Below are 25,410 nucleotides of genomic sequence, written 5' to 3'. Positions count from 1 at the left end.
GTGCAGTCATTCCTTTTTCCTTGGGACTACTTATGGCTTTCTTTCAACAATGGCTTTCTTCTTGTCACTATTCCATAAAGGCCAGATTTGTAGAGTGCACGACTAATAGTTGTCCTGTGGACAGATTCTCCCACCTGAGCTGTGGATCTCTGCAGCTCCTCCAGAGTTACCATGGGCCTTTTGGCTGCTTCTCTGATTGATGTTCTCCTTGCCCAGCCTGTCAGTTTAGGTGGACGGCTATGTCTTAGTAGGTTTGCAGTTGTGCCATACTCCTTCCATTTTCAGATGATGGATTGAACAGTGCTCCACAAGATGTTTAGTCTGGAATATTTTTTTATGACCTAACCCTGCTTTAAACTTCTCCACAACTTTATCCCTGGCCTCTCTGGTGTGTTCCTTAGCCTTCATGATGCTGCTTGTTCACTAAGGTTCTCTAGACATTAATGGCTGTGTGTTGAGTTATTTTGAGGGGACAGCAAATTTACATTGTTATACAAGCTGAACACTCACTACTTTACATTGTAGCAAAGTGTCATTTCTTCAGTGTTGTCACATGAAAAGATATGATAAAATATTTACAAAAATGTGAGATATATATATGTATATATATATATATATATATATATATATATATACCGTATATACTCGAGTATAAGTCGTTCCGAGTATAAGTCGAGGCCCTAATTTACCACAAAAAAATGGGAAAAACTTATTGACCCGAGTATAAGACAAGGGTGAGAAATGCACAGCTACTGTAAGTGGAAAAGAGGGTCAACAATGCCCATTTGCAGTCTCACTGTGCCCATTTGCATGCCTCACTGTGCCAATTTGCAGCCATAGGTTCCCCGAACTTCAAACTCGGTAGTTAAGGGTTCCTAGATGCCCCCTAGCTGCAGCCAAAATTTGGGGTCTCTGAACACAAAGGGTCCCAAAATGACATTGCTGCAGATGGACACAGTTGACTGAATTTGGGGCCCCGTATCTTGGGGCCACTTAGTGCCAAGAACCCCAAATTTGGTGTGCAAACCCAGTGGAACTAGCACCATAAAATATCCAAAGCTGGGGTTTCTAGCACCAAGTGGCCCCGAGATACAGGGCCCCGAAAATCGGTTCAGAAAATGTCAAGCACTTTTCTGTAGCAGAGAATGACATTTTCCGAACCGGCTTTGGGGCCCCGTATCTCGGGGCCACTTGGTGCTAGGAACTCAGCTTTGGATGTTATGGTACCAGTTCCACTGGGTTTGCACACCAAATTTGGGGTTCCTAGCACCAAGTGGCCCTGAGATATGGGGCCCCAAAGTCAGTTCGGAAAATGAAATTTTTTGCTGCAGAAAAGTGCTTGACTCGAGTATAAGTCAAGGGGGGCACTTTCAGCACAAAAAAAATGTGCTGAAAAACTCGACTTATACTCGAGTATATACGGTATATATATATATATATATATATATATATATATTCTGTAAAACTCTAGTTTAAAGTTTACCAGTTTCTGCAGCTGGATGGGGTGAATGGTGCACCAAGTGGTACTAATGGTTAGGGCAGTAGAAACCCAGGGACAAATACTCAGAATGCAAAAAGTCTGAGTTCTGGGCATTTGTCCTTGGGAGCAAAAAAACCCTAATATTACTTGCTGCACAATCCAATCCTGTCTGCCTGCCTCATCTTTTAGCCTCTTACAGATTTTTACATGCTGCCAGCAGTAAGGCTGGATGGTGCACCTGTGCCTTCTGCTCACAAAAATGCCAGAATATTATTCAAATATTAAACAAATGCCCAGTGTGCATGAGGCCTTACTACTACACCTGTGCAGGATCTTTTAGTACCTTCTATTTATCTCTGGGATTTATCTGCACAGCTGCATCACGCCGTTTAATTATGGTCCTCGGTAGTAGCCATTAAAACTTGCTTCTTGCAATATATACACACACTGTATGTCAGAAAAGCTTAAACAAATGTTAGTGTATATCAGGTTCTTAGTTTGCAAGTTTCTCAAATTTATTTGTCAAGGCAGTTTTTATGCAAACAATGAGCAGATCAATAATTTGCTTAGAATAGCTTTGTAGTTTTTCACATGTTGAAATAATAAAATCTCATAAAAAGTAACATAAAGAAGCAGCATATTATGAGTCATATAATACTGTACAGATTCGGCAAAGGCTATTGCACTCATGGGAGACATTAACTGGGCAATCCTAATGCATCATCATGTGAAGCATGTGTTTACTATGACCATTAAGCTAAACAAAATGTAAGCAGTATTTTTTGCGTACTATAACAAGGCAGTAAACTATTGAACTATTCCCTCATTATGCAATTCATAGATATTTATTCAATGTAGTACATTGCATAAGAGTACATGTCATAACACATTAACATGCCCTATCATGATTATGCTAGAACTATTAAGATAAGCACAAATCGTTTAGCTGAGAGGGATTACTAGGATATGTCATTTTTCACTGGTAGGTATGACATTTAGGTTTGGTGCTACTGCAAATCATGCATGTTCAAAGTTCACAGACCTAGTGAACTAATGCAGGGATTTGTCAGACCAAATTCTTTGTAACATAATGCACTGCCTGGCCTTTAGATCAGCTAACTTGAAAAGATTAGCCACCATCCTCACTATAAAAAAGTGAGGTCATAGTATACCTATGACAATGTCCTTTAGCTGTAATAGTGAAAAGCATGCTAATATAGAACATAGAGAGAGAGATTAGTAGTGAAAAGCATGCTAATATAGAACATAGAGAGAGAGATTAGAGTAGGGCTTGTAGGTACTGGTAGGTCTGAGTAGATGCAAATTCTTACTGAATGTCCTTTAAGTAGTACAATCTGGGTATCTTGGGGAACTTTTTTATGCTTTGTTACATCTCAAAGGCATAATCCACCTTTGGGACCATGTTTCATGTTACAGCTATAGTCACAGTGTAATATGAAACATAATTACATTCCTTAGCCCTCCATGTTCAACCTCCCCTTCCCCAACACTTATCTGAATCAGACATATATGCGTGGTGCAAATCTGTGGTGGATCCTGCTGCATTAAAAGTCTATGTAGTTCTTGTAGTTCCACAGCTTTATGCTGTGCAAACGGGAGAGGGGAGAGTAAAGTAAGTCAAATGTTTCAGGGCCAGCCTTATGCAGGGAAGCAGAAGTAATCTTCAGGATATGTAAAAGAACAAAAGAATGCAGGTGCCTCTGAGTGTGGACTGTAACATATATAGTAGACCACAATAGTAAAAACTCACATTTTAATACTTAATGGCAGGCACATCTTCATGTGTATAGTCCGGTGATGCATCCATGGCACTGGTCTGCAGGAAGAGTCATGCTGACCACTCTGACGGCTGTATGTAAGAGGAAAGCCAAGGGAGAGGGGTGGAACGCTCTCTGAACCACAGCACTGGTCAGCATGACGTCACTGGCATGTTTGCAATGCGTTTTCGAGCAGGTGCACCCTGGTGGTGGGAGGAATGTACGCTCCTTTCTCAAGCAATCTTGTAATTTCAGGGGTTCAGAACCCCGGAAGACGTCAGATATAGGCTGACGAAACAGAGTTGGGTAGTGTTTGAGATACGTAATTTCTGGTCAGCTGGAACGCAGGTGGAGTGCTAACCAGCGATTCCTATACAACACATGCTGATCCTTGTCTTCTTTGATGTACGTGCAATACAACCTTCTTTTTAAATAAATGATTCAAATTACTGCACCATGAGAATATCCTTTCCTCTCCCTCTCTATATGGCAACACTGGAGCTTTGAATAGGCTATCTATATAAATTGAATGGATGACAGCAGCGGTTTGGATTCATTCATGTGACCTCATGAATGACATCTTGGACTTTCCCATATGCACCATTTGACTCATGTAATAGGGGTCAATTAAGTTTGGTGAGTGCATTGTTTGTCTGCATGCGGGTGGAGAGGAACCTTTCCTATACTTACTGAGGACGTTTATTCACGTATGGGATCTATATACGGACTTCACAATTTTTATGTATTTTTATAAATGAAGATGTATTTGTTTATTCACTATGGTGATTAATGATATGTAATTTATGATATAAGAGTGTGGTTCCTTTGTTTCTTCTTCATGTTATAGGTGTTTGTTACACTTTACAACACACAGCTCTTTATTTTGGTTTGTTTGTTTTTTGGTCATTGATTTGTGTGAGTTTGGAACCTATTGGTTCCTATATTTTCTTTTACCGGGCACTCAATGTCCTCCAGCACCCGCTGATCATCAGTAAAACACAGAGAACTGAGATATGCCTATGGGTATTTCTTACTGACCACCTAATGCAAACGTGCAACGGCTCCCAGTTATGATTGGGGGCAGGAGGGACAGCCTTCTCACAGTGATCATGTGATTGTAAAGTTCGTCCTCCCCCCTGTGTAAACACCCAGTTAAAGGGCCACCGCTACTGGGTGGAAAGGTGTTGAATAATAACTTTTGCTTACCTACAGTATATTCAACTAGTGTCCCCCCCAAACCAACTCACATGCTCTCAACATTGGGAAGATAGCTTGGTATGTAAAAGACTTCATCCCTACATCCCTGTCCTGGTGAATATGGGCTTTTGTGGGGCAGAATTATCAGAATCAAAAATGCCTTTCAGCATAAAGGAGTTCTCCATATATACACTCCCACATGAATAAGTATGGGATACATAACACCCTTCTTACTCAGTCAAAAAAAGGGCAAAGAAAATACACTCACACACACCATGACAAAATCCTTTATTAAAAAAATAAAAAAATCTATATTTTCCCTGATGTAAATCCAGTGTCAGTTGCAATGAAAGACACTTGCAGACACCCACACTGCAGCGATGCTCATCCACCACATGTCCACCACTAAATGACAGCTCTCTGGCTGGAGGTTTGAGCAGACTGGTGGGCACATTGGCCAAAATAGTCTACTTAGTCTACCTGCTCAGCAAAGCTCACATAGCTTGAATTTGGGTCAAACTCATGGCCAACCCGACCTGAAAGCTCTTTCCAAGTGTCAAACTGATAGATGTTCCTATACTGTATCTGGTATATAATGCTATATTCCAGTTTGTACTGTTGTAGTATTTTTTATGTAATGAAATATGTTTTACTTAAAATCATTTACTGAAAATACATAAAACCTGGTTGATGCTAATGTGCAATATCCATTATCCATAAACACTGCTTTAAAATTATCTACAGTATTTTTTTAAACTGTTGGATTTGTACAGTACATGAATGATGAACACACTGGTAGATTAAAGTAAGCGTTTGGCCATAACAAACAAAGGTAACACTTACATATTGTAGTGGCCTCTCTAGGTATCCGCATACTAGATCAGATTTACTATAGAGCATGGTTCATACACATAGTTGAAAAACAACAACATTTCTTTAGATAAAGATGAACAAAATGCACAACCAGGGCATTGTACACTCATATAAATCTCAAAGAAAACAAGTACTGCAATTTAATTTTTTCTAGAATATGTCATACTTTTATGATGGTTATATTTTTAATTACTTATTTATTCTTTTTACTATTTGCAGGTTATTACACAAGCAAGTGGAAGTGTTTCACATCATACCATCCATACTCAGCCAGTTGGAAAGCATTTTGACAGAGTTGATGACTTTTTCATCCCAAGTACAACACTGATAATTAATCATATTAGGTACAAAAAGTAGTTCTGATCTTCCTAGAAAAAAATATAAGAATATTAGTGTATATTTGGTTCTAAGTAAGCCTCAAATTAACATTCTTTCGTAACAAAACTGTCATAATTTTCCTGGAAATTAATGTCAGCATGGATGCACAGCTAACAAACTTCAGTGAATGCTGATAAAATTAAAGTTATACAATACATTTTTTTCTCATGATCTCTCAAATGTCAGGAGATCATATAGTTAGTATTGATTAAAATGGCATACATACTTAATGTATTCCACTAAGCAGATTTAACTGAATTGTACAAGTTGCATGCAAAGGGCAAACAAGAGTAAATGACCTTTATAAAATATCATATAACGTCTACATGAAACGTCACACAAAAAAACATATTATTGCTGTTATACTTATTATTTGGGGATTTTGTTGAAACATTTCATAGTTTAGGTTCTGTCAATATTCAGCAGAAAATATAAATGTATTATAACTCATAGATTTATCATTTTCAAATTTACAAACATGCCTGACTTTTTTTTTTGTTAAAGGACACTTATAATAGCTTTGAGTAAATTTTTTGTTAAGTTTTTAAGTTTGAACATTATATTTTTAAAACTTTCTTTTTTATACAAAATAAATGGGTTACCATAGCATGCTTTGTGTGGCTGAAAACATGGATGGAAGTGTTTGATAACAGATGAGTCTCTCCTCTGACTTATTTAGTTGTGTGTAAATGTAACCTTCAAGAGGAGTTCCCATTAAAAAAAAAAAAAAAAAAAACTTAAAAGTCAGCAGCTACAAATACTGCAGCTGCTGACTTTTAATTGGACACTTACCTGTCCCAGGGTCCAGTGATGCGGGGGATCGAAACCCCGCTCGTCTCCCCCTCCGTTTGGCACCGCCGGCATTGCAACTGTGGGTGCCAGGCTGTGGCTTCACAGCCGGGCACCCACTGCGCATGCGCGAGCGGTGCCGCGCACTGTGATTGGCCGCTCAGTCATCTGGGACCTGTAATGGGTCCCAGATGATTGACAAGAGGGAGGGAGCAGAGCTGAGCCCTTCCTGTGCCGAGGGGAAGTGATGTCACCAGCCCAGGCACTGAAAGAGGCAGACTACGAGGGACCCCCTAGGCCAACAGGCTCTCAGGTGCTGGTGCCGCCATCTTGAGTAAGGAAAACCAGTAGTGAACTTGCAGCTTCACAGTTGTTTTTTTACTGCACATGCGCAAATTTCACTGCAGTTTCTCAATGGCCCGAGGGTCCAAGGTTCAAAACAGAGAAATGACAATAACATTTATATTAAATTAATTAAATATAGTTTGTGAAAGTGAAAAAAATAAAGTGACATGCCAACATTCTGTGCATTTTAATTGTATTTTTTGTCTCATTTGTCAGTTTAGAATAGTAAATAATTATGAAAAAACTAGCCTAAAATGTATTTTTAACCATTATATTCTTAAGAATTGATTTTATATTTTAGTTTGAACAGTTCAGAAGAGGCAAGAGTTTTAATTAATTTGGGTACACATTTTTCAAAGCAAGTGTGCTCATAATTTCATGTTCCTGTGCATTCACACTGTAATCATTTCTTTTTACTGAAACTTTTGTTACTCAAACCCTCTGAAACTGCCACACTGATTAATCCTTCCAGATGTCATCTAGTGGACCCTAAATTAGCATCTCCAGTCTTCCAAACCCATTTTATGCTTTTGTAAAAAATAGTTTTTACTGGACTCAAAGTTATGAATTAAAGAATATGTAAACCCAACGTTTCATATTCCTGATATGTGCCTGCTGTACCATTTACTTGTATGAAAGCGTATCCTGTTCTCTTTATATTGCTTCCTTTGTGTGAAAACCCTGGTGATCCTGCTAGTATGTCTGCTTTTTCTAATAAAAACTGACCACACTAAAGAGTAGGACACACATTGGTTAGTTCTCTAGCTGTGCTGAGAACTCAGCTTGCGCTCCTCCAATGATCACACTTGTTCTGACACACCTTCCCATGCTCAGCCATTCACTCGGAAGTTCAGTGTGCCGCTGCTTCGCCTCTCCTCTGCTTCTCCTCTCCTAGTTCTTATGCAGCTGAGAACAGAGGGTATGTGATCACTTATAAAAAAAGGGAAAAAGGTATTTATATTTTTTTTTATATATATTTTCAAGGTGAGGGTTTACAATCATTGTAAGTATTGCCCTTTTTTTGGCAAACTTAGGTTATTAAAGATACAAGAATTCAGTGCTTTAGATCCCTTCCCAGGCTCTATATTGTTGTAAAAAAAGGGCTAAAAAAGGGACCTAAAGGGCCAATATAAAGTATTATTAAGTTTTACACTTTCTGCAATAACTGATGGCTGACACAGTACAAGACTCTAATACTGCTAAATTAATTCAAATTACTCATTTTAAGGTATACTTAATGCCATTTCTGGTTCATCTTTTTTAAACCTATTTTTTCAATTTTTGGCAGGTATACATGTGCAAAATTATTATTAAAATATAACAGACTGTGTCCCATAAAAATGTAAAATCTTTTAACACATTTAATGTTAAAGCAATATGAGTAATATGCTCATAAGGAAAATGAGATAAAAAAGACAAATTATATTTTAAATCATTATATTGTAAGTTTATCACCTCACTTATATGACTACAAAGAACAGTACTTTTTAAAGCAAAGAAAAAAGTGAGCTACATATATGAAAAACTCAAAATGATACATTTCTTGTAACCCACTATTATCTAGCAATGAACAAAGACATTAAGTCTTTAGGTATTAATCGTTTAGCTGACAACTTACTATCCTTTGTAAACTCTATAGCATGCGCTATTAAATATCAGACAGAGCCACATCCATAGGAAAGAATGTGTTCCTGACAGATTTAATAATAACTAAAGTCAGTGGAAGTCTAAGTCTAAGGCAGTTTAATTGGTCACAGAATACAACATTGTCATTACAAGACATACTGTAAGGTCATCATTACGATTCAAAAGTATAGTATCAATTTCAAGTCCAGAACAGGAAAGTCTGCATGAGCAAACCAGTGCTTTCTTCATAATAAATTATATATCTACCTGACATTTACATAATTTTGCTACATTTGTCATAATGTGGATTTTTAAAATAAAGAGATTGCTCTCCAGACTGCTTTCTTTCTTCTTTCAGGTTTGGATTTATCCTTCACAAAGAAGAAGCAGCACTTCTGAAGATTGATTTGGAAACTATGTCCTACATCAAGACAGTCAGTTTAAAAGATTACAATTGCATCCCTCAGTCTTTGGCTTACACCCATCTTGGGGGATATTATTTTATTCACTGCAAACCTGATACAACAGGAGCTATCCTTCCACAAGTAGTAGTGGATAGTGTAACTGATGTTGTCATTGGCTATAACAAGGATGTAACTGGTCTCCCATATATCTCCCCAGATGGACACTATCTTGTCAGCATTGATGACATTAAAGGAGTAATGAGAGTACAATTAATAACAGTCCAAGGAGAAATTAGGGATTTATTTGACATTCATACTAATCTGCATATATCTGATGTGGCCTTTCAATCATCATTCATAGAAGCTCATCAATACAATGTCTATGCAAGTTCAAGCACACAAACTGATGTACTCTTTGTAGAACTCTCATCTGGTAAGGTGAAAATGATAAAGAGCCTTAAAGAACCAGTCAAGCTAGAAGAATGGCCATGGAGCTCAAAAAATCGAATTATCATAGAGAGTGGCCTCTTTGGACAATACTTAATGACACCCTCTAAGAATTCTCTGTTTATTCTAGATGGAAGACTCAACAAATTAAACTGTGAGATCACCGAAGTTGAAAAAGGCAACACAATTGTTTGGGTTGAGGAAGCGTAGGATTTACAGCTTAACATTTTCATTATTTCTTTCTTTTTTTTTCAATGGGAATATTTGTTTCTTTTAGGTTGGCAAGCATTTGCAGATTTACATATTTTAAAATAATTTTGCAGATCCCAGAAGGTTTTTATTTTTTTTCATATTTTAGTGAGTTGCACTTAACTGTTTACTAATTAGCTCTACACACAAATTGTACAATTATATAACTTTGTATAGTTTTCATAAAATGATGTCTAAAAAAACAAAAATACAAAATATGTTTTTCCAGGAACAGAAATAATGATTTTAGTTAATTATCAGGACATGTATCTGTTTCATTAGTCAAGTATGTCTGAATTTTTTAGAAACAGTCTTGTCCCATGTTTGTTTGTGCCTTGGGTGGAACATTTTATAAGAAACAAACAAAAAAGGAAAATGATAACGTGTTTCTAGTACATGTTGTGATTTGAACCCAAGCACTTGTTTATCACAAATCGCAAGTCTGAAATCATAAATTATGTCATTACTTACTTTGTTCCACTAAGTTTTTAAAAATATAGTAGTGGAATGTGCTACTGGCATAACATCATGTAGATTTTCCACATTTCTCTTTTAAATTAATTTTTTCAGGGACTGATTTCAGGTATAACAAAACATAATTACACATTTTTCAGTAAATTTGTATTTTCATTTGTATTTCTAATTTAAGGATGATGCAAGGTGATTGTTTCATACTACTACAAGCATTGCAAAAAGCATCAATCTATGAATATGTGTAGTGAAATATCTTGTGGGTATATACTTATTTTACACTTTAGTATTTTTATATTACATATGGTTCTAAATTTTTCCATTTGAATTTATTTCAAAATTCCATAGCCTGGCTGCTAACAGACCTTGCTGTTTTTTTTGTGGCATTTTAAATGGTCTCTGTTGTATCAGTAACTTGTACAACACAGTATACTCTTTGTGAGAATGATGGTGGAGAGAATAAACATAAGAATAATACCAAAAAGGCAAGCTGAGATAAAGAGATAATATTATGGCAAGTATAACATCATAGTGCTCCACCATCAGTTAAAAAAACAAATAGCGAGCCCACACACATTTTGTTGTGAATGAAAATTCTTTTGAGGAGCTCCTCCAAGCACAAGACTTATTTGTAAATGTCCAGTGATTTTGGTGGTTGTAGGCGCCTACTTACTGAAAGTAATGTGTGAAAAATGGCAGAGCATAAAAGGTAGGAAACACTGAACACCTTGTTGTTTTTTCTGCTTAGGTTTCTCAGTAGAAACTCAAGCAAATTAATTTGGTTGGTTCACATAGAAGATCGCATATGTTATGACACCTGGATTCCAAGCATTCATTTCTGTTACTTTATTTCTTGCGCTTTCTATTGAAGTGGAATTAATATGTATATGCATAACAGAAAGAGAAAAATACTAGTGTGAATGCAGATTTTTCATAGACAGTTATATGACTAAAGCCCCATACACACTATTAGATCTTCTTCAGATTTTTTTCTTCAGATTTACCAAAATTATGTATTGCAAGGGTCCGTCCGATTGCATACAAGTTGAAATGCTTAAGGTTTAACCTCATATTATATGGTTTTGATAAATCTGAAGACAAAAATACTTACATGGAGGGAAACAACAGGAAGTGAGAATAAATCTGCCCCTAGGAAGGGGAATTTACTTCTGTAAGAGTTATCATGGGGAAAAGGTGTCTCCACTAAATATTTATCCCCAATCCTTGTTTCCACAACAACCCAAATTGTTCAAAATCCAATTGTCACAGGGAGAGAAAGTGAGGTGAACTCTTCTGAACAGTGGCACAGACTGCAAAACAAACATTACAGGGGCGTTAACCCTTCACTATGCTATCCAAAAAAATGCAAAACATTTTTTTTTGGGTTGGAGTTACACCTTACAAATTTACCTGTTCCAAATTACATGCAAATTCCAGAAATGGTTATAGAAGAGTTGGGACTAAATATACCACTGATTGTCAACTCACTACTAAACTCAAACAAAGAAATGTATATAAAAACTGTAATTTTACTAAATACAAATTAAAAACACATTGCAACCATCAATGTCATCAAACCTGACATGTTATTTTAATACATCACAAAATAGCAATCTGTATCCTCCAGAAAGGTCTACACGTTTCGTGGGTATTCTGCTTCTTCAGGACCCCCAAGGATTTGCATATTCAGAAAGCTTATTCACAATCATAAAAACAATTCTACCAAGAAAAATTGCAGAAACAATAAGGATATGATCATAATAATAGGACAAAGCTTTACATAATACATAGATACAGGTCTGAAACCCATATATATTATACATTCCTCATGTATGACATTAATTACTAAAAACATTGGTATTAAACCTTTACTCTAGAAGAAATAAGGGTAAGGTGCAGAGTTGTGCAAGGGGGAGTAACTAATTCCGTGTGCCAATATAAATTCAACTTAAAGCAGGGTTCCACCCAAAATGGAACTTCCGCTTTAAGTGCTGCGACCCCCTGACATACCAATTTGGCATGTCATTTTTTGGGGGGAGTGGTTAACCAGATTTTACAGGCATACAGTTCCTCCCCTGGCACCGCAGCGATGGAAGGAATTTCACCTCTCCTCCCTCCCTGAAATCTTCTGGGACATGTCACAGGTTCCAGAAGATTGCACGGCCATTCACAGCGTGCAGCGCAGCTCGCACATGCGCAGTGCGCGCCCGACTGTGAAGCCACAGCCAGGCCCCCACAGTTAGAATGCCAGGGGCGGAGAGGAGTGAGGCTTCGTGCGCCCGCATCGCTGGACTGTGGGACAGGTGGGTGTCTGATTATTAAAAGTCAGCAGCTACACTTTTTGTAGCTGCTGACTTTTAAATGGGTGGAACTCCGCTTTAAGAACAAACCTACAGAACCTACCTTGTTTATAAATCAGGGACTGCCTGTAAAGTAAAATAAATAAATCAATAAAAATCACAACAGCTTGTGTTAAGTTAGCCATACATGGATTGAAAATCAGCCAGGTTCAGCCAGTGTGGCCACTGCAGTTGAGCAGAAGTTGATTGGTATCCACCCTGTCGGATTAAAGCCACTGACTCGATCAGCACTGCAGGCAGTAGGCTGCAGTGCTGATTTGTGTATTCTGACAACGGGGAAGTCTCCCCACTGTCAGAATACAATAGCACAGCAGGGAGGATTCCCACTGGCTGAGCAAAAAACTGAAAATGTATGGCCAGCTTTACATGAGATGGTAAATTCATATTGCTGAGATAGCATGTCTTTATCTCTTAGTTCAACAGATCTGCATACACGTTTAAATGTCATAATACAAATAATCTTTTACCTTAATTTTTCCATTTGGTAACACAAAATTCATTTTGTCATATTTCATCACATTAATATGTCTTGAAATAATACTAATGGGATTCCATTATTAGTGCAATGAGTGTTTATGTTAAAGGGTAACTCCGCTTTTGTTGGAAAAAAATTGCATATAAAATCAAAAAATTAAGCATATACAGTTGCTATACAAGCCATACTGTAATTGAATGTTATTAAACATTATCTTTCATTTTCAATCTGCAGTACATTAATTTTCTGTAAAATGCAATGCAATATGGCAACCTGGAGGTGTTCTGTACACAAGTGCAGCAGTTGATTGATAATTATAAAACTACTCCCATACAGATTTACTTTCCCACATCGACACAGACAAACACACAGGGATTTCTTCAGAATAACAAAAGGTAGGAATTTGCAACAACATTTGTTCAAATCCTTGCAATGTACATAGATCACCAAGAGGGAATTTTTTTTTCACAGCAAAGGTGGAGTTGCAAAACATTTTTAAAATTACATGATTAAACAAACTCAGAATAGTTCAGTCTGTTAGATAATACTGATAGATATATGCTGTGTCAAAGAAAGAATTAAGCATGTAAGCAATTAAGCATGTAAACAACAAGCAACATATGTCTAAAATCTATAATATGTTTGACCTAAATACTAGCAAAGGTGACATAGGTGTTGATTTACTAAAACCGGAGAGTGCAAAATCTGGTCTAGCTCTACAATCAGCTTCCATTTTTTTTTTGTCAAAGCTTAATTGAAGGAGCTGAAGTAAAAAGCTTGTCGGCTACCATGCACAGCTACACCAGATTTGGACTCTCCAATTTTGGTAAATTAACCCCATAGTATCCGTATTTAATACAATGCATTTAGGTGTAGCAAAACCTAGCAAACAATCACAGGCTTGTTCCTATTAACCTCCCTGGCGGTATGATTATTTCGGATTTTAGGTGCTGAAAGCGGTACAATTATTTTGCATGGAAATTTGGCGTTTTATATTGTAGGTCTGTAAATCTTAACAATAACACACTTAAATCTGTCCAAACCAGAGTCTAGTAGATATCCCGGGTATGATAAAGTTTGAAACACAAAAACATAAATTATAATATAATAAATAAAAATAAATAATTAAAAAAAAAAAAAAAAATAGTAATAAAATAAATTTCCCCACAATTCACTATCGCTCAATTCTGCAAGTGTTCTAATTTACTATCGCTGTTTTCTAGCTGGTCTAAAGCCACTTTTGATGTAAAGGGACACTTTTTGGTTGCTATGGACAATCTCCAGTTTCCAGGCAGAAAGAACAGTGTATATCATGTAAAACTGCATGCAGGGCATGGGTCAAAGCACTGGGGACAAAAGAGATGTGAAATCATTTCATACAGTACTGTAATCTGTAAGATTACAGTACTGTATGTGTTATGATTTTTACTTTTTTTTTAATTTGCCGCCAGGCTCCGCCCCCGTGCGTCGCGCCGCTCGCAGGGAACGGAGCCTGGCACGGAGAGGCTTCAGAGGAGGACGGAGTCCTCGGACACTCGGGTGACATCGCAGGATCCCGGGGGACAAGGTAAGTAAAGCCGCCCCAGGATCCTGCAATGCGATCCCGAGTGTGGCTCGGGGTTACCGCTAATGGTACTGAATTTTAACCCCGAGCCACACTCGGGAATACCACCAGGGAGGCTACTCAACTTAAAGACATTGGGATTGATTTACTAAAGCAGTAAAGCATGTTCACTTTGCAAAAAGACATTTCACTTTGCAAGGGAATTTTCATTTAGCTTGAATGTATTGAAAGTTCACTTTGCCAAGAAAACCCACTTATTTAAAAGGTAAAAAACAGTATTTTGTTAGCATGATGAAAGTCAGCAGAACTTCAGCTCCTTCACTAAGTTAAGGGAAAATTCCAGTGCAAAGTGAAAATTCCCTTTGCTAATTAAGCAGCCTGTTTGCCTTTAGAAGATCAACCCAATTAATTTAACTATGATATTAAAGTTGGTCTTTGAGGAGGTATTTAAAGGAGGAATGTCTCAGCTTTGCTTAGGGGCTTTTCTCTTTACGATGCATCTGCCCTCTTTATCTCAAATTTATTAGGAAATGCTGCCTCCTAACTGCAGTGAGGCACATATTTTGGATGAGTTGATTGGTCACTCCAGACAGTTACTTGTATGCTGGGTGGTTTCCTCAACCCCCCAATACTTCTGAAGGTTACACCTATGCAGATCTGGACTGCTGCAAGGTAAGTTAAAAAAACAAGCAAAGTGCTATAGAGGGGTGAGGGAGGGAAAGAATAAAAAAGACTTGGGTTAGCAATGCAACAATAGATAAATGATACTCACCATTCCTGGAGAAAATTCTGCTGCATGGTGGTTTCCAGGAAATCTATACTGAGTGGAATATAAAGGCTGCCAATTCTGACTTCCTAATTTTCCTTCCTTCCTAACATAGGAGTAAGAGTTGCTCCCATGTTGATCCAATATTTTCTAACTCACTGACATGGAAGAGCATCAGGTAAGTCGCAGAAAAGCCAGAATTCCTGATCTGCATACTTGTTCTGGTTCAGTGATTTGAACAGTGCTGAAACCATTAATTCAGCACTGACATCTAGGCAACAGAAACAGAGGTCAGCATTAACAGCCTCCATACTTCCTCAGTAAAGGTATACTTTCAGTGCTGGACATATGACTGAAAGTTTAACAACTTTTTATGGTCACTGCTGATATAGAGATTAGATTGGTTTACCTCCCCCCCCCACAGATCATGTGATCAATGGGCTGGACAATCAGACATTTACCTAACATTGGAGGTAACCTGAAGGAGCATTTTCTCCAGGAAAAAAGTATTAAAGCTATTTTATTAATCTGTATTTATTTATCCCATTAAGACTGGTAACCAAGCTTTATGAACATATAGTTTATAAATTAAATTTTTCTCCTCAAATATTTTCTACTCCTTCCAAAGTACTCCTCCTGTTCTTGGCTGTGCTCTCAATAGCTGCCCTTGCTGGTTTTCTTATCCTTGGCTTCACAAGTGTTGTTAGAAAATGTGGTTCAAATGTAATCATATAAATTCTGCTGGAATGATCAGTTTTTGTCATGTCAAAGGTTTCAGACATACAGTTTTTTTTAAAATGTATACCAGAAAATAGGAAATGAGAAATGCTTCCTGTTTAATAGATTGCTTATAAGCACTATTATGCCCTGTACACACAATAGGATTTTCTGACAACAAAATCCATGTTTTTTTTCCGACATATGTTGGCTCAAACTTGTCTTGCATACACACGGTAACACAAATCTTGTCGAAAATTCCGAACTTCAAGAACACAGTGAAGTACAACACATACGACGAGCCGAGAAAAATGAAGTTCAATAGCCAGTGTGGCTCTTCTGCTTGATTCCGAGCATGCGTGGAACTATGTGCATCAGAATTGTGTACACACGATCGGAATTTACGACAACGGATTTTGTTGCTGGAAAATTTGAGATCCAGATCTCAGATTTTGTGTGTCAGAAATTCCAATGAAAAATGTCCGATGGAGCCTACACATGGTGGGAATTTCTGACAACAAGCTCCCATCGAACATTTTCCGTTGGAAAATCCTATCGTGTGTACGGGGCATTAGAGGAAATCAATGAAAAATAGTACTATAGACAATTCTCTCAATCTGTAAGTGATTGAGAGAATTGTGACTACAAATACAATTTTATCAGAAACATGGAAGTGATAAAATTATTGGCATTGGAACAAAGAAAGACATAGCTCTACATACCAGGGGAATACCACCATTTGCATTACTGTTTCCTTTACTTCTAGCATATAGATGAAAATAGAATCAACCATAGATTTTAGTCCTCAAGATTACAAGTGTAACTGTATAAAAAGAAACCAGCAAAAATTAACACCATACAAATGCCCAAAACATGATGTGTTTGACTACATAAAACTGGTCAAAACAGATATTTTTTCAGTGTAAGTGAAAAAATGTAAATATAAGCCCATTTAGGGTAAAACGCATAAGGGGGCGTGACCAATGGTTGTAGACTGCTGTATCTGAAGCTTTTACTTTCACTTTGAGATGAGGTTGATACACACAGTGTGCAGCCCAGGGCTTTGTATTGATTTGATTTAAGCCAGTTAAGCTATTTTCTAGCAAAGTGAAAGTGTAACATCCCACAGCAACAGATTAGAAATAATTAATTAAATGGTAGACTGCAGTAAACAGAAATGTCATTGATTGCCATGGCACTATGTGCATCATATATTTCTCACTACACTAGCTAACTAAATGGGGACAAACAATTCCAGCACAGCTATAATTAGCTCTGTGAAAAATAGAGCCAAACCATATAGGTCAAAGTTTCTTCTCTTCATATCAAAAAATCAACTATTACTATTTGATTTTGATAACTATCTTCAGAATATAGCAATATGTAACTATATTATGTATGGTTTGTTCTATGCTGTCACTCAAATTCATTGGGTGGATATCAAACTTTTGGGAGTTAATGCAACTTTTAATTTGGTAAAAAGAAAAAAGACTGTGTAAAGTTATAGTATGTCACTATGAATCCACTCTAAAGACTATGACAGCGTTTTGCAGTAGGATTGTTGAGGTTTTTCTCACTTATCATTTTACATTGCTGCAAATCCTTCTTTAAATCACTGTTGGCTGGTAAGTGATACACTATTGTGAGTTAATAAGCTATACTAAAGAAACACCACAAGTCAGACTGTTGTAGTATTTACTTGAATGAATTCAGAAACAATAATCGCAGAGAATTGAGTGATCTCAATTTTCTGGTGCTAACTGCTGAAAAAATGTGTTGGCCTCATTTACCAGCTCTATTAGGGCCATGCACCGTAAAGAATTAGAGTGGTTACATGTGATTAGGGGCAGATGAGTAGCTCTGTACACAGACAGTTTGCATTCAGGCCAGCTCATCTTTCTCTAATCACTATAACTACTCAAATTTGTGGTTACAATACTTGGAGGTAACAATGGTGTTTGTCAGACTGTCATTGATTTTTACAGGCACTTGGCTTTGACTGATCCCACACCTGTTATCCTCACCACAGATTTACACTTATTGTTGGTGTTGTATGGCCCTTATCAGCTGTGTGAATGGTAAGCCCACAAAAATTACACATCTTCCCTTTTGTAGTTGCTTGCTATAAGCATCAATGATGATGTACAAATGCAGTAACCTATAGCAACCAATCAGCTTTCAGATTACCATAGTCCAATCATTTAAATATCAAATATCGTATGCGTCGGTAAGTTACTATAGCATACATGAAGGAAAATATTGGGCAGTTATGCTGCTTGTAGTTTGATTTATAAAATTTTAGGGACAGAGCTCCTGTCTACTTAAGAACACATTTGGTGCTGATTTATTGACGTCAGTACAGACTCACCCAATCTACTTTCAGCAGCTCATACTTTGTGCTATTCCATAGCATACATAGGAGGATGCATATGTAGCTGACCAGCTCTGCTCACATTAACACAAACTAGGCTGGATTTGAACAGTGCTTTATCTGCATCTATCCAAGGAACATGTAAAATCTGGAGTAAGGAAATCAGACGGCTTACCCATATCACCAAATTAGATTCCAGATGTTTTCTAAAATCATAGGGCAGTATCAAAAAAAGCTCATCTCTTCCATTCTCCCCCTTATAAATCAGCTTCTTTGTGTAAAGTTAATGTGGAAGTAAGTTATGTGGGTGGGTTGATATTAAAGTAGTATTTCAAGGTACTATCGCTCTAGTGGAAAATTTAAGCAATGCACCAGTTTTCTGTCAATTAACATTAATAACTAATACTATATGGACAATTAGATTAGTCAATAACATAGGGCATAAATGTTAGCAGCTAAGTTGAATAATAGGTTGGAGATCCAAAATACTGTAGCCATCTATACAAAGAATTAGGTTTAAGAGTTGTGTGCTAAATCTCTCCAGAATCATAGGGTATTTCCTGGGCTAAAGTCTCTAAGCATTATTAATGACAGGATTTATTTTCCTTTCTAATTTACAAATATATTTCTCTTTCAGAATTTTTTCCTGTGAAATAAAACCTTGTAAACCTTGTAAGCTCTGTGTTAGTCTGTCTCATTTACATCTGTTATTTATTAACACCATGTTGATGTTCTGTATGTAACAAATGCTTGAAAGAGAATAAAACCTAATGTTTTAAGCATTAGTCTGTGTGGTGCGTAGAGTAGAAATAGAATATTTTATAAAACGTCCTGTTTTTGGTTAACTACATTTATGGTCATTGTTTGGGTTAATCTTATTTTATTGGTTCTATAACATATATGTGTTTATTTGATGGGTAATGATGTGTAAACTTTTAGCTACCAAGCATGAACCATACTTTTATCCTGGTCCATTATATTCTGTTTTAGCACGTTTTTTCTTTTATTATATAAATCAGTGTTCCATTACTATATACTGTATATATAAACAATTCTGCTTCTGCCTAATTCCAGCTGGCTCTACAGTCTCATAAGAAAAATAAATTTTCCACCCAAACAGATATAACAAGGACCAGCAGACCTCAATCCTACAACCTAAACTGTTAAGGATCCTAAAGCCATGCTAAAGAAATAAAACATTTATATCTTTATATTTAAATGTAGAGTTATGCAGAGGAACAAATTAAAGGGTGAATCTCATTTGGTGTCCTTCACATTAAATAAGTGCAAGTCATGTTACTGTGTAGTTGCAACTAGGGATGAGCCCGATGTTTGAGTCAAACGTAAGTTCGACTCGAAATTCGGGCGTGTTCGCCAAACAGCGAACAATATGCAGTGTTTGCGGCAAAATTCGAAAGCTCCTGGAACACCATTAAAGTCTATGGGACACTAACATGAAAAATCCAAAGTGCTAATTTTAAAGGCTTATATGCAAGTTATTGTCATAAAAAGTGTTTGAGGACCTGGGTCCTGCCCCGGGGGACATGTATCAATGCAAATTTTTTTTTTTAAACGGCCGTTTTTTCAGGAGCAGTGATTTTTTAATGCTTAAAGTGAAACAATAAAAATGAAATACTCCTTTAAATATCGTGCCTGGGGGGTGTCTATAGTATGCCTTTAAAGTGGCACATTTTTCCCATGTTTAGAACAGTACCGCAGCAAAATGACATTTCTAAAGGAAAAATTGTCATTTAAAACTGATCACGGGTGTAATGAATTGTCGGGTCTCAGCAATATAGACAGCCATATGACCAGAGGGACCATAGAGGACCACCGTATGATTACAGGGACCAGAGGAGACCCGCATACGAATATAGAGATAACAGGGCACCACCATATGAACAATATGGGCCAAGAGATTGGAGCCCTGTCCAAGAATATGGCTATGGTGAAAGGAGAGGTCCACAACAAAGAAATTACCGGCAGTATGAACGGAGTCCAATATCTACCTGTAAAGAAATCCAGACGAGATAAGAAACTCCAGACAAAGTCCAGAAAGAAGAGAGGACGGAGAGCCGGTAAGAGAGAACAAAAGAAAAAGGGAGTAAAGGGAGAAGGCATTTTTAACTTAAGCGGCCAGGTACTTACACACGAAGAGATTGGGGTTTTAGACAAAGGCCTAAAATATGCACCGACCAAGAATTTGGATAAATTTCAAACTTATATCGGGATTCAGAAATTTGTGAGGAAATTAAATATCCAGAAATATATTGCGGGGAATCCCATTAAATATACAGATGTCGAGAATAATAGGATTTTACACAGTACACTGAGGAATAAATCAGTTTTTAACCCACCCATTAAAGACAATAAACACATTGAGGTTTTTAAAAAAATTGTAGAAGAAATTAAGGATCTGAAGATTAAAAAGAAAGTACATTAAAAGTGGCATTCACAAATTGACTAAAAGGAGGGATATTGTGATCTGACCCGCGGATAAGGGAGGAGGAAATATTATTCTCTCAAAGGAGCAATATCATAATACAATGATGAATATGCTAGAGGATGCCAACACGTATACTAAATTATTGAGTAGCCCGATGTTCAAATGCAGGAAGGCACTTGAACAAGTACATTTAGGGGTAAAGAAAAATATACTCAATAAAAAAGAAGCTAGATTCCTTATCCCGGATTCGTGCCATACACCGATTATATATTTACTACCTAAAATCCATAAGCATAGAACAGATCCACCCCCTAGACTGATAGTGAACGGGATTGATTCACGAGGATAGGTCAATGTATAGATGTCTTTCTGCAACCAGCCATTCAAAGTACAAAGGCATACCTGTGAGACACTAAACAAATATTACAAATTATAGATAAAATCCTGAAAGAAGAAAATACGTGGATTATGGCCACCGCGGACGTTTCATCTCTATACACAATCATACCCCACCATCTAGCTTGCGAAGCCGCCAAATGGGGCTTGAAAAAATACACTAAGTTGTCATGTATGCAGAGGAAGTTTCTGATAAAATGCCTGGACTTCAGCCTGAAAAAAAATTATTTCTGGTACAACAAAACGTATTATCACCAACGGACTGGAGTAGCCATGGGAGCTAAATTTGCCCCGAGTATAGCTGGGTTTTTCATGGCCCAATGGGAGGAAGAAAATGTCTTCAATGACCAACCGGATGAATTGGTGATCTACAAAAGATACATTGACGACATTTTCATATTATGGGAAGGTGATGCCAACCAGTTGACCAGATTCCTCAAGAAACTTAATATGAATGATAGGAATATCAAACTCTCGTGGGACATTAGTGAGAATAAAGTAACTTTCCTGGATTTAGAAATTATACAAGAAAATTTTACATTTAGCACACAAACGCACTTTAAAAACGTTGACAGGAATAGTTATCTTCCAATGGAGAGCTGTCACCACAAAAGTTGGCTCTTCAATGTCCCAAAAGGCCAACTGATGTGACTTAGAAGAAATTGCACCAACCTTAATCTCTTTCTGGAGCAGGCAGAGAAAATTGGAGCCAGGTATACCTTAAAAGGCTATGATCGACGTTACATAAATAAAGTAAAGTGAATAGAAAAGATTATCAGACGTTATTGGTACATCTTGTTGGCGGATACACAGCTACAGGATAGTCTACCTAAAAACCCTAAGTTCATATATAGAAGGGCACCAACAATCCGGGATAAAGTGGTGAAAAATGTTATAGATCCACCAAAGAAGGCCTTTACCTTTTTTACTGGCAAAGGATTCTTCCCATGTAAGAGATGTTTCGCATGTGTGAGAACTAAACATCCAAATGAGAAGGTGTTTCACTTCTCATCCACTAGTACGGGAGACATCTATGAGGTCCAAAATTTCATCTGCTGCAATACTGAGGGGGCAGTGTATGCCCTGGAATGCAGCTGCGGCCTCCAATATATTGGCCGCACGAAAAGACCCCTAAAGGTGCGAATTAAAGAGCACGTTCAAAACATTGTAAATGGATATGATAAACATAGCGTATCCAAACACTTTCTGCTATGTCACAATAAGGATCTTTCCCACCTTAAATTTTGGGGTATTGAACCATACATTAGACACTGGCATGGGGGACATAAGATTAGGACCCTCAGCCAGCTGGAATCTAAATGGATTTTTACCTTAGACACTTTCTCGCCAAGAGGCCTGAACATTGAATTTGACCTCAATTGTTTCCTCAGTGATTTTTAATATTTTTAATATTTTTATTCTTTTTATATATCTATTTTTTATATATGTATATTCGTTTATATATTTATACTTTTATTATTGTCTTGGTCTAGTTTGGTTACTTCCCTCTCAGCATCAGCATCAGCATCTGCATCTACCCGCAATTCTACCTTTATTTTATATTAGCTCTTATGAGCCCCTGTATATTATGATGCACCTGGTATGGCCTTTACCTACAAGTTAGAGTGTTGCTCTATTTTTATTTTTAATTGATTTTTTGCCTACAGTTTTCTGTTTGTATGTTTCCCTTCCCCTATGAGATTATTATTCTTAATTCATTCTGTTAATTTACTCTGTTAATCAAGCTATGGGATTGCCCCCGACTTAATGCCACCATTATGGAATGGCCATTGGGAGACGGGTGTCCTCCAACCTCCATGTGTTGTTTTGTGTGGTTTTTTCCATCCCTGTCAGCACAGATACCTTTCCCTGCCGATCGGGTCTAGAGATTTCTAAATTATATATTTTTTTACTATTGCTGATTTTTTATAATAATAAATTTCTTCTATGTGTTATAGCTTAGGCACTCTGCCTTTTAAAACGTTTTTATATTTAATAGTACCCTCTCTGGGAACACTTTCCCCAAATATATTTTGCATTCAGCGGAGTTTGCTGTTACCAGTACTGCTTTCCCCTTTTGCTGACAGTCTCTGTCATCACTATCGCTGATTTGTTGTTTTACTTTCAGCTGACCAGACTAAATACCGCCCCTAGCCCTATTGACGATTGCTTGGCCGTTTGGTTGATAATCAACAAAATGGCCGCGCCCGTCTACCTCCGGGAAAATGGCCTCTATAGTATTCTCTATAGACTACAAGAAAATGGCCGTCCATTATAGTCTATGGGTGAGCTATTTAAAGACACTCATTGTGCCTCCCTGTATCCCCTGATGGGGACAGGCACTCTATGCTGACTGGTGATATGAGCTCGCCGCTCGTCTGAGATAAGGCACCGTTCTGTTTGTTTTAATGTGAGTACTTTATTATGCTAATAAAACCCAGCTTTTAGCCGACAATATCACACTATTTGGGACCTTCCTTTGTTCTTTTCTCATTGGTTACCCCCATATATCCATGGAGGGACTGAGCTCCCGCATGAGGCTGTCGTTCATAGGATTAAAGGTTGTTACCCCCAAATGCTGGTCTTATGCTGGTACCCCGTCATCTGGAAGGACCTAGCCCCTGCACCAGGAAAAAAAGGGCCGATACTTCTAATACTGGTTTATGCTGTTACCCCATTACCTGAAGGTAAGGGGCCACTACTTATAAGTGTGTGGTTTGTTGCACGAAGAGGAAACATCACTGTAGATTTGTTCCAGCCACCTCACCCCTTTAAGGAGGACTGTCATAAGTGCACTTTATTTTGGACATATTGAATCATTAGTCACAAGGATTTTGTGTTTGTTTTCACTAGTCACTTTGTTTAATGTTTGCTTGCTGTGTGCTTGGCATGCACATTATTTGCACTGTTTTAACAAGCCCATCTCAAGATTTAGTTTCCCCATTTGGATTTTTTTCACGGAGTGGGGCTGTTAATTGCACTTTTATACACCTGTTATTATTTTTCACATGTTTTGGTCACATGTGTGCTGATCTATTCATTATGCCACAGGTATTAGTTACTATTCAATATTAGCATGATATCATAAGCACTGTCACTTTTATGGTATATTTGCATTATTTTATGTTCTTGAATTAGTGTATTTACCATTAGCACTGTCACTTTGGTTTTATATTTAATTTGTATTTTTTTATGTACTATTTCCGTGTTGGATGAGCGCAGCACCACGTTCTATTTCTTTGTCACTACTATTAGGGCAGGGTGTACCCTATCCGGTGTAGGCAGCTTTTCCATTAGCTCCATTCTAACACACATGTTAGCGCAGGAATAATCAGACATTTTTGAAAATAGATACAGATAATTGAAAAAAAGAGCATTGGATCCCCCCGTCCATTACCAGCCCCTTATTTTATTTTTCGGTCCGTCGGGCGGCGTAAACTTACTTTGTGAGACATTTTTATTTTTTTATATTTTAATAAAGGACTTGTCCCAAGTTGTGTCTTGTATTTTTTACCATTTTGACACTTTTTTTGTAAAATAAGAGGGTACTTTTGTACCCCGTTACCATTTCACACAGGGGGTAGGCCGGGATCTGGAGGTCCCCCTGTTTAGGGGGCTTCCAGATTCCAATAAGCCCCCCACCCGCAGACCCCCACCACTGGGCAAGGGCTGTGGGGATGAGGCCCTTGTCCCCATCAACATGGGGACAAGGTGCTTTGGGGGGCTACCCCAAAGCACCCTCCCCATGTTGAGGGCATGTGGCCTGGTATGGTTCAGGAGGGGGGCCCTCTCTCATTCCCTCCTTTTTTCCTGTGGCCTGCCAGGTTGCATGCTCGGATAAGGGTCTGGCATGGATTTTGGGGGGACCCCTACGCCATTTTTTTAAAATTTTGGCACAGGGTTCATGTTAAAGTCCATACCAGATGGTCTGGTATGGATTTTGGGGGGACCCCTATGCCATTTTTTTTTATTTGGCACAGGGCTCCCCTTAATTTCCTTATCAGACCCAAATAGCCTGGTATAGATTTTAGGGGGACCCCACGCAATTTTTTTTTACATTTTTGCTCGGGGTTCCCCTTAATATTCATACCAAACCCAAAGGGCCTGGTAATGGATGGGGGGTTCCCATGCTTTTTTTTTCAATTATCTGTATCTATATTGCTGAGACCCAACAATACATTACAGCCGCAATCAGTTTTAAATGACAATTTTTCCTTTAGAAATGTCATTTTGCTGTGGTACTGTTCTAAACATGGGAAAAATGCGCCACTTTACAGG

The 25,410-nt window shown here is 37.7% G+C and overlaps 1 protein-coding gene across 2 annotated transcripts in view; it reads left to right on the top strand.

Moving 5' to 3' along the window:
* FSTL5 (follistatin like 5) overlaps positions 1-19,072 on the top strand; it is a 1,055,781-nt gene extending 1,036,709 nt beyond the window's left edge. For both annotated transcript variants that reach the window (XM_073606014.1, XM_073606023.1), the window contains 2 exons: positions 5,548-5,672; positions 8,825-19,072. In XM_073606014.1, coding sequence (XP_073462115.1) covers positions 5,548-5,672; positions 8,825-9,527 — 828 coding nt within the window. In that variant the 3' untranslated portion in view covers positions 9,528-19,072. The remainder of the gene's footprint in view (positions 1-5,547; positions 5,673-8,824) is intronic.
* Positions 19,073-25,410: the final 6,338 nt, after the last annotated feature.

Source organism: Aquarana catesbeiana, linkage group LG01, assembly GCF_042186555.1.
Source record: "Aquarana catesbeiana isolate 2022-GZ linkage group LG01, ASM4218655v1, whole genome shotgun sequence".
Taxonomy (NCBI): Eukaryota; Metazoa; Chordata; class Amphibia; order Anura; family Ranidae; genus Aquarana; species Aquarana catesbeiana.
This window is presented reverse-complemented; position numbering and strand designations above follow the sequence as displayed.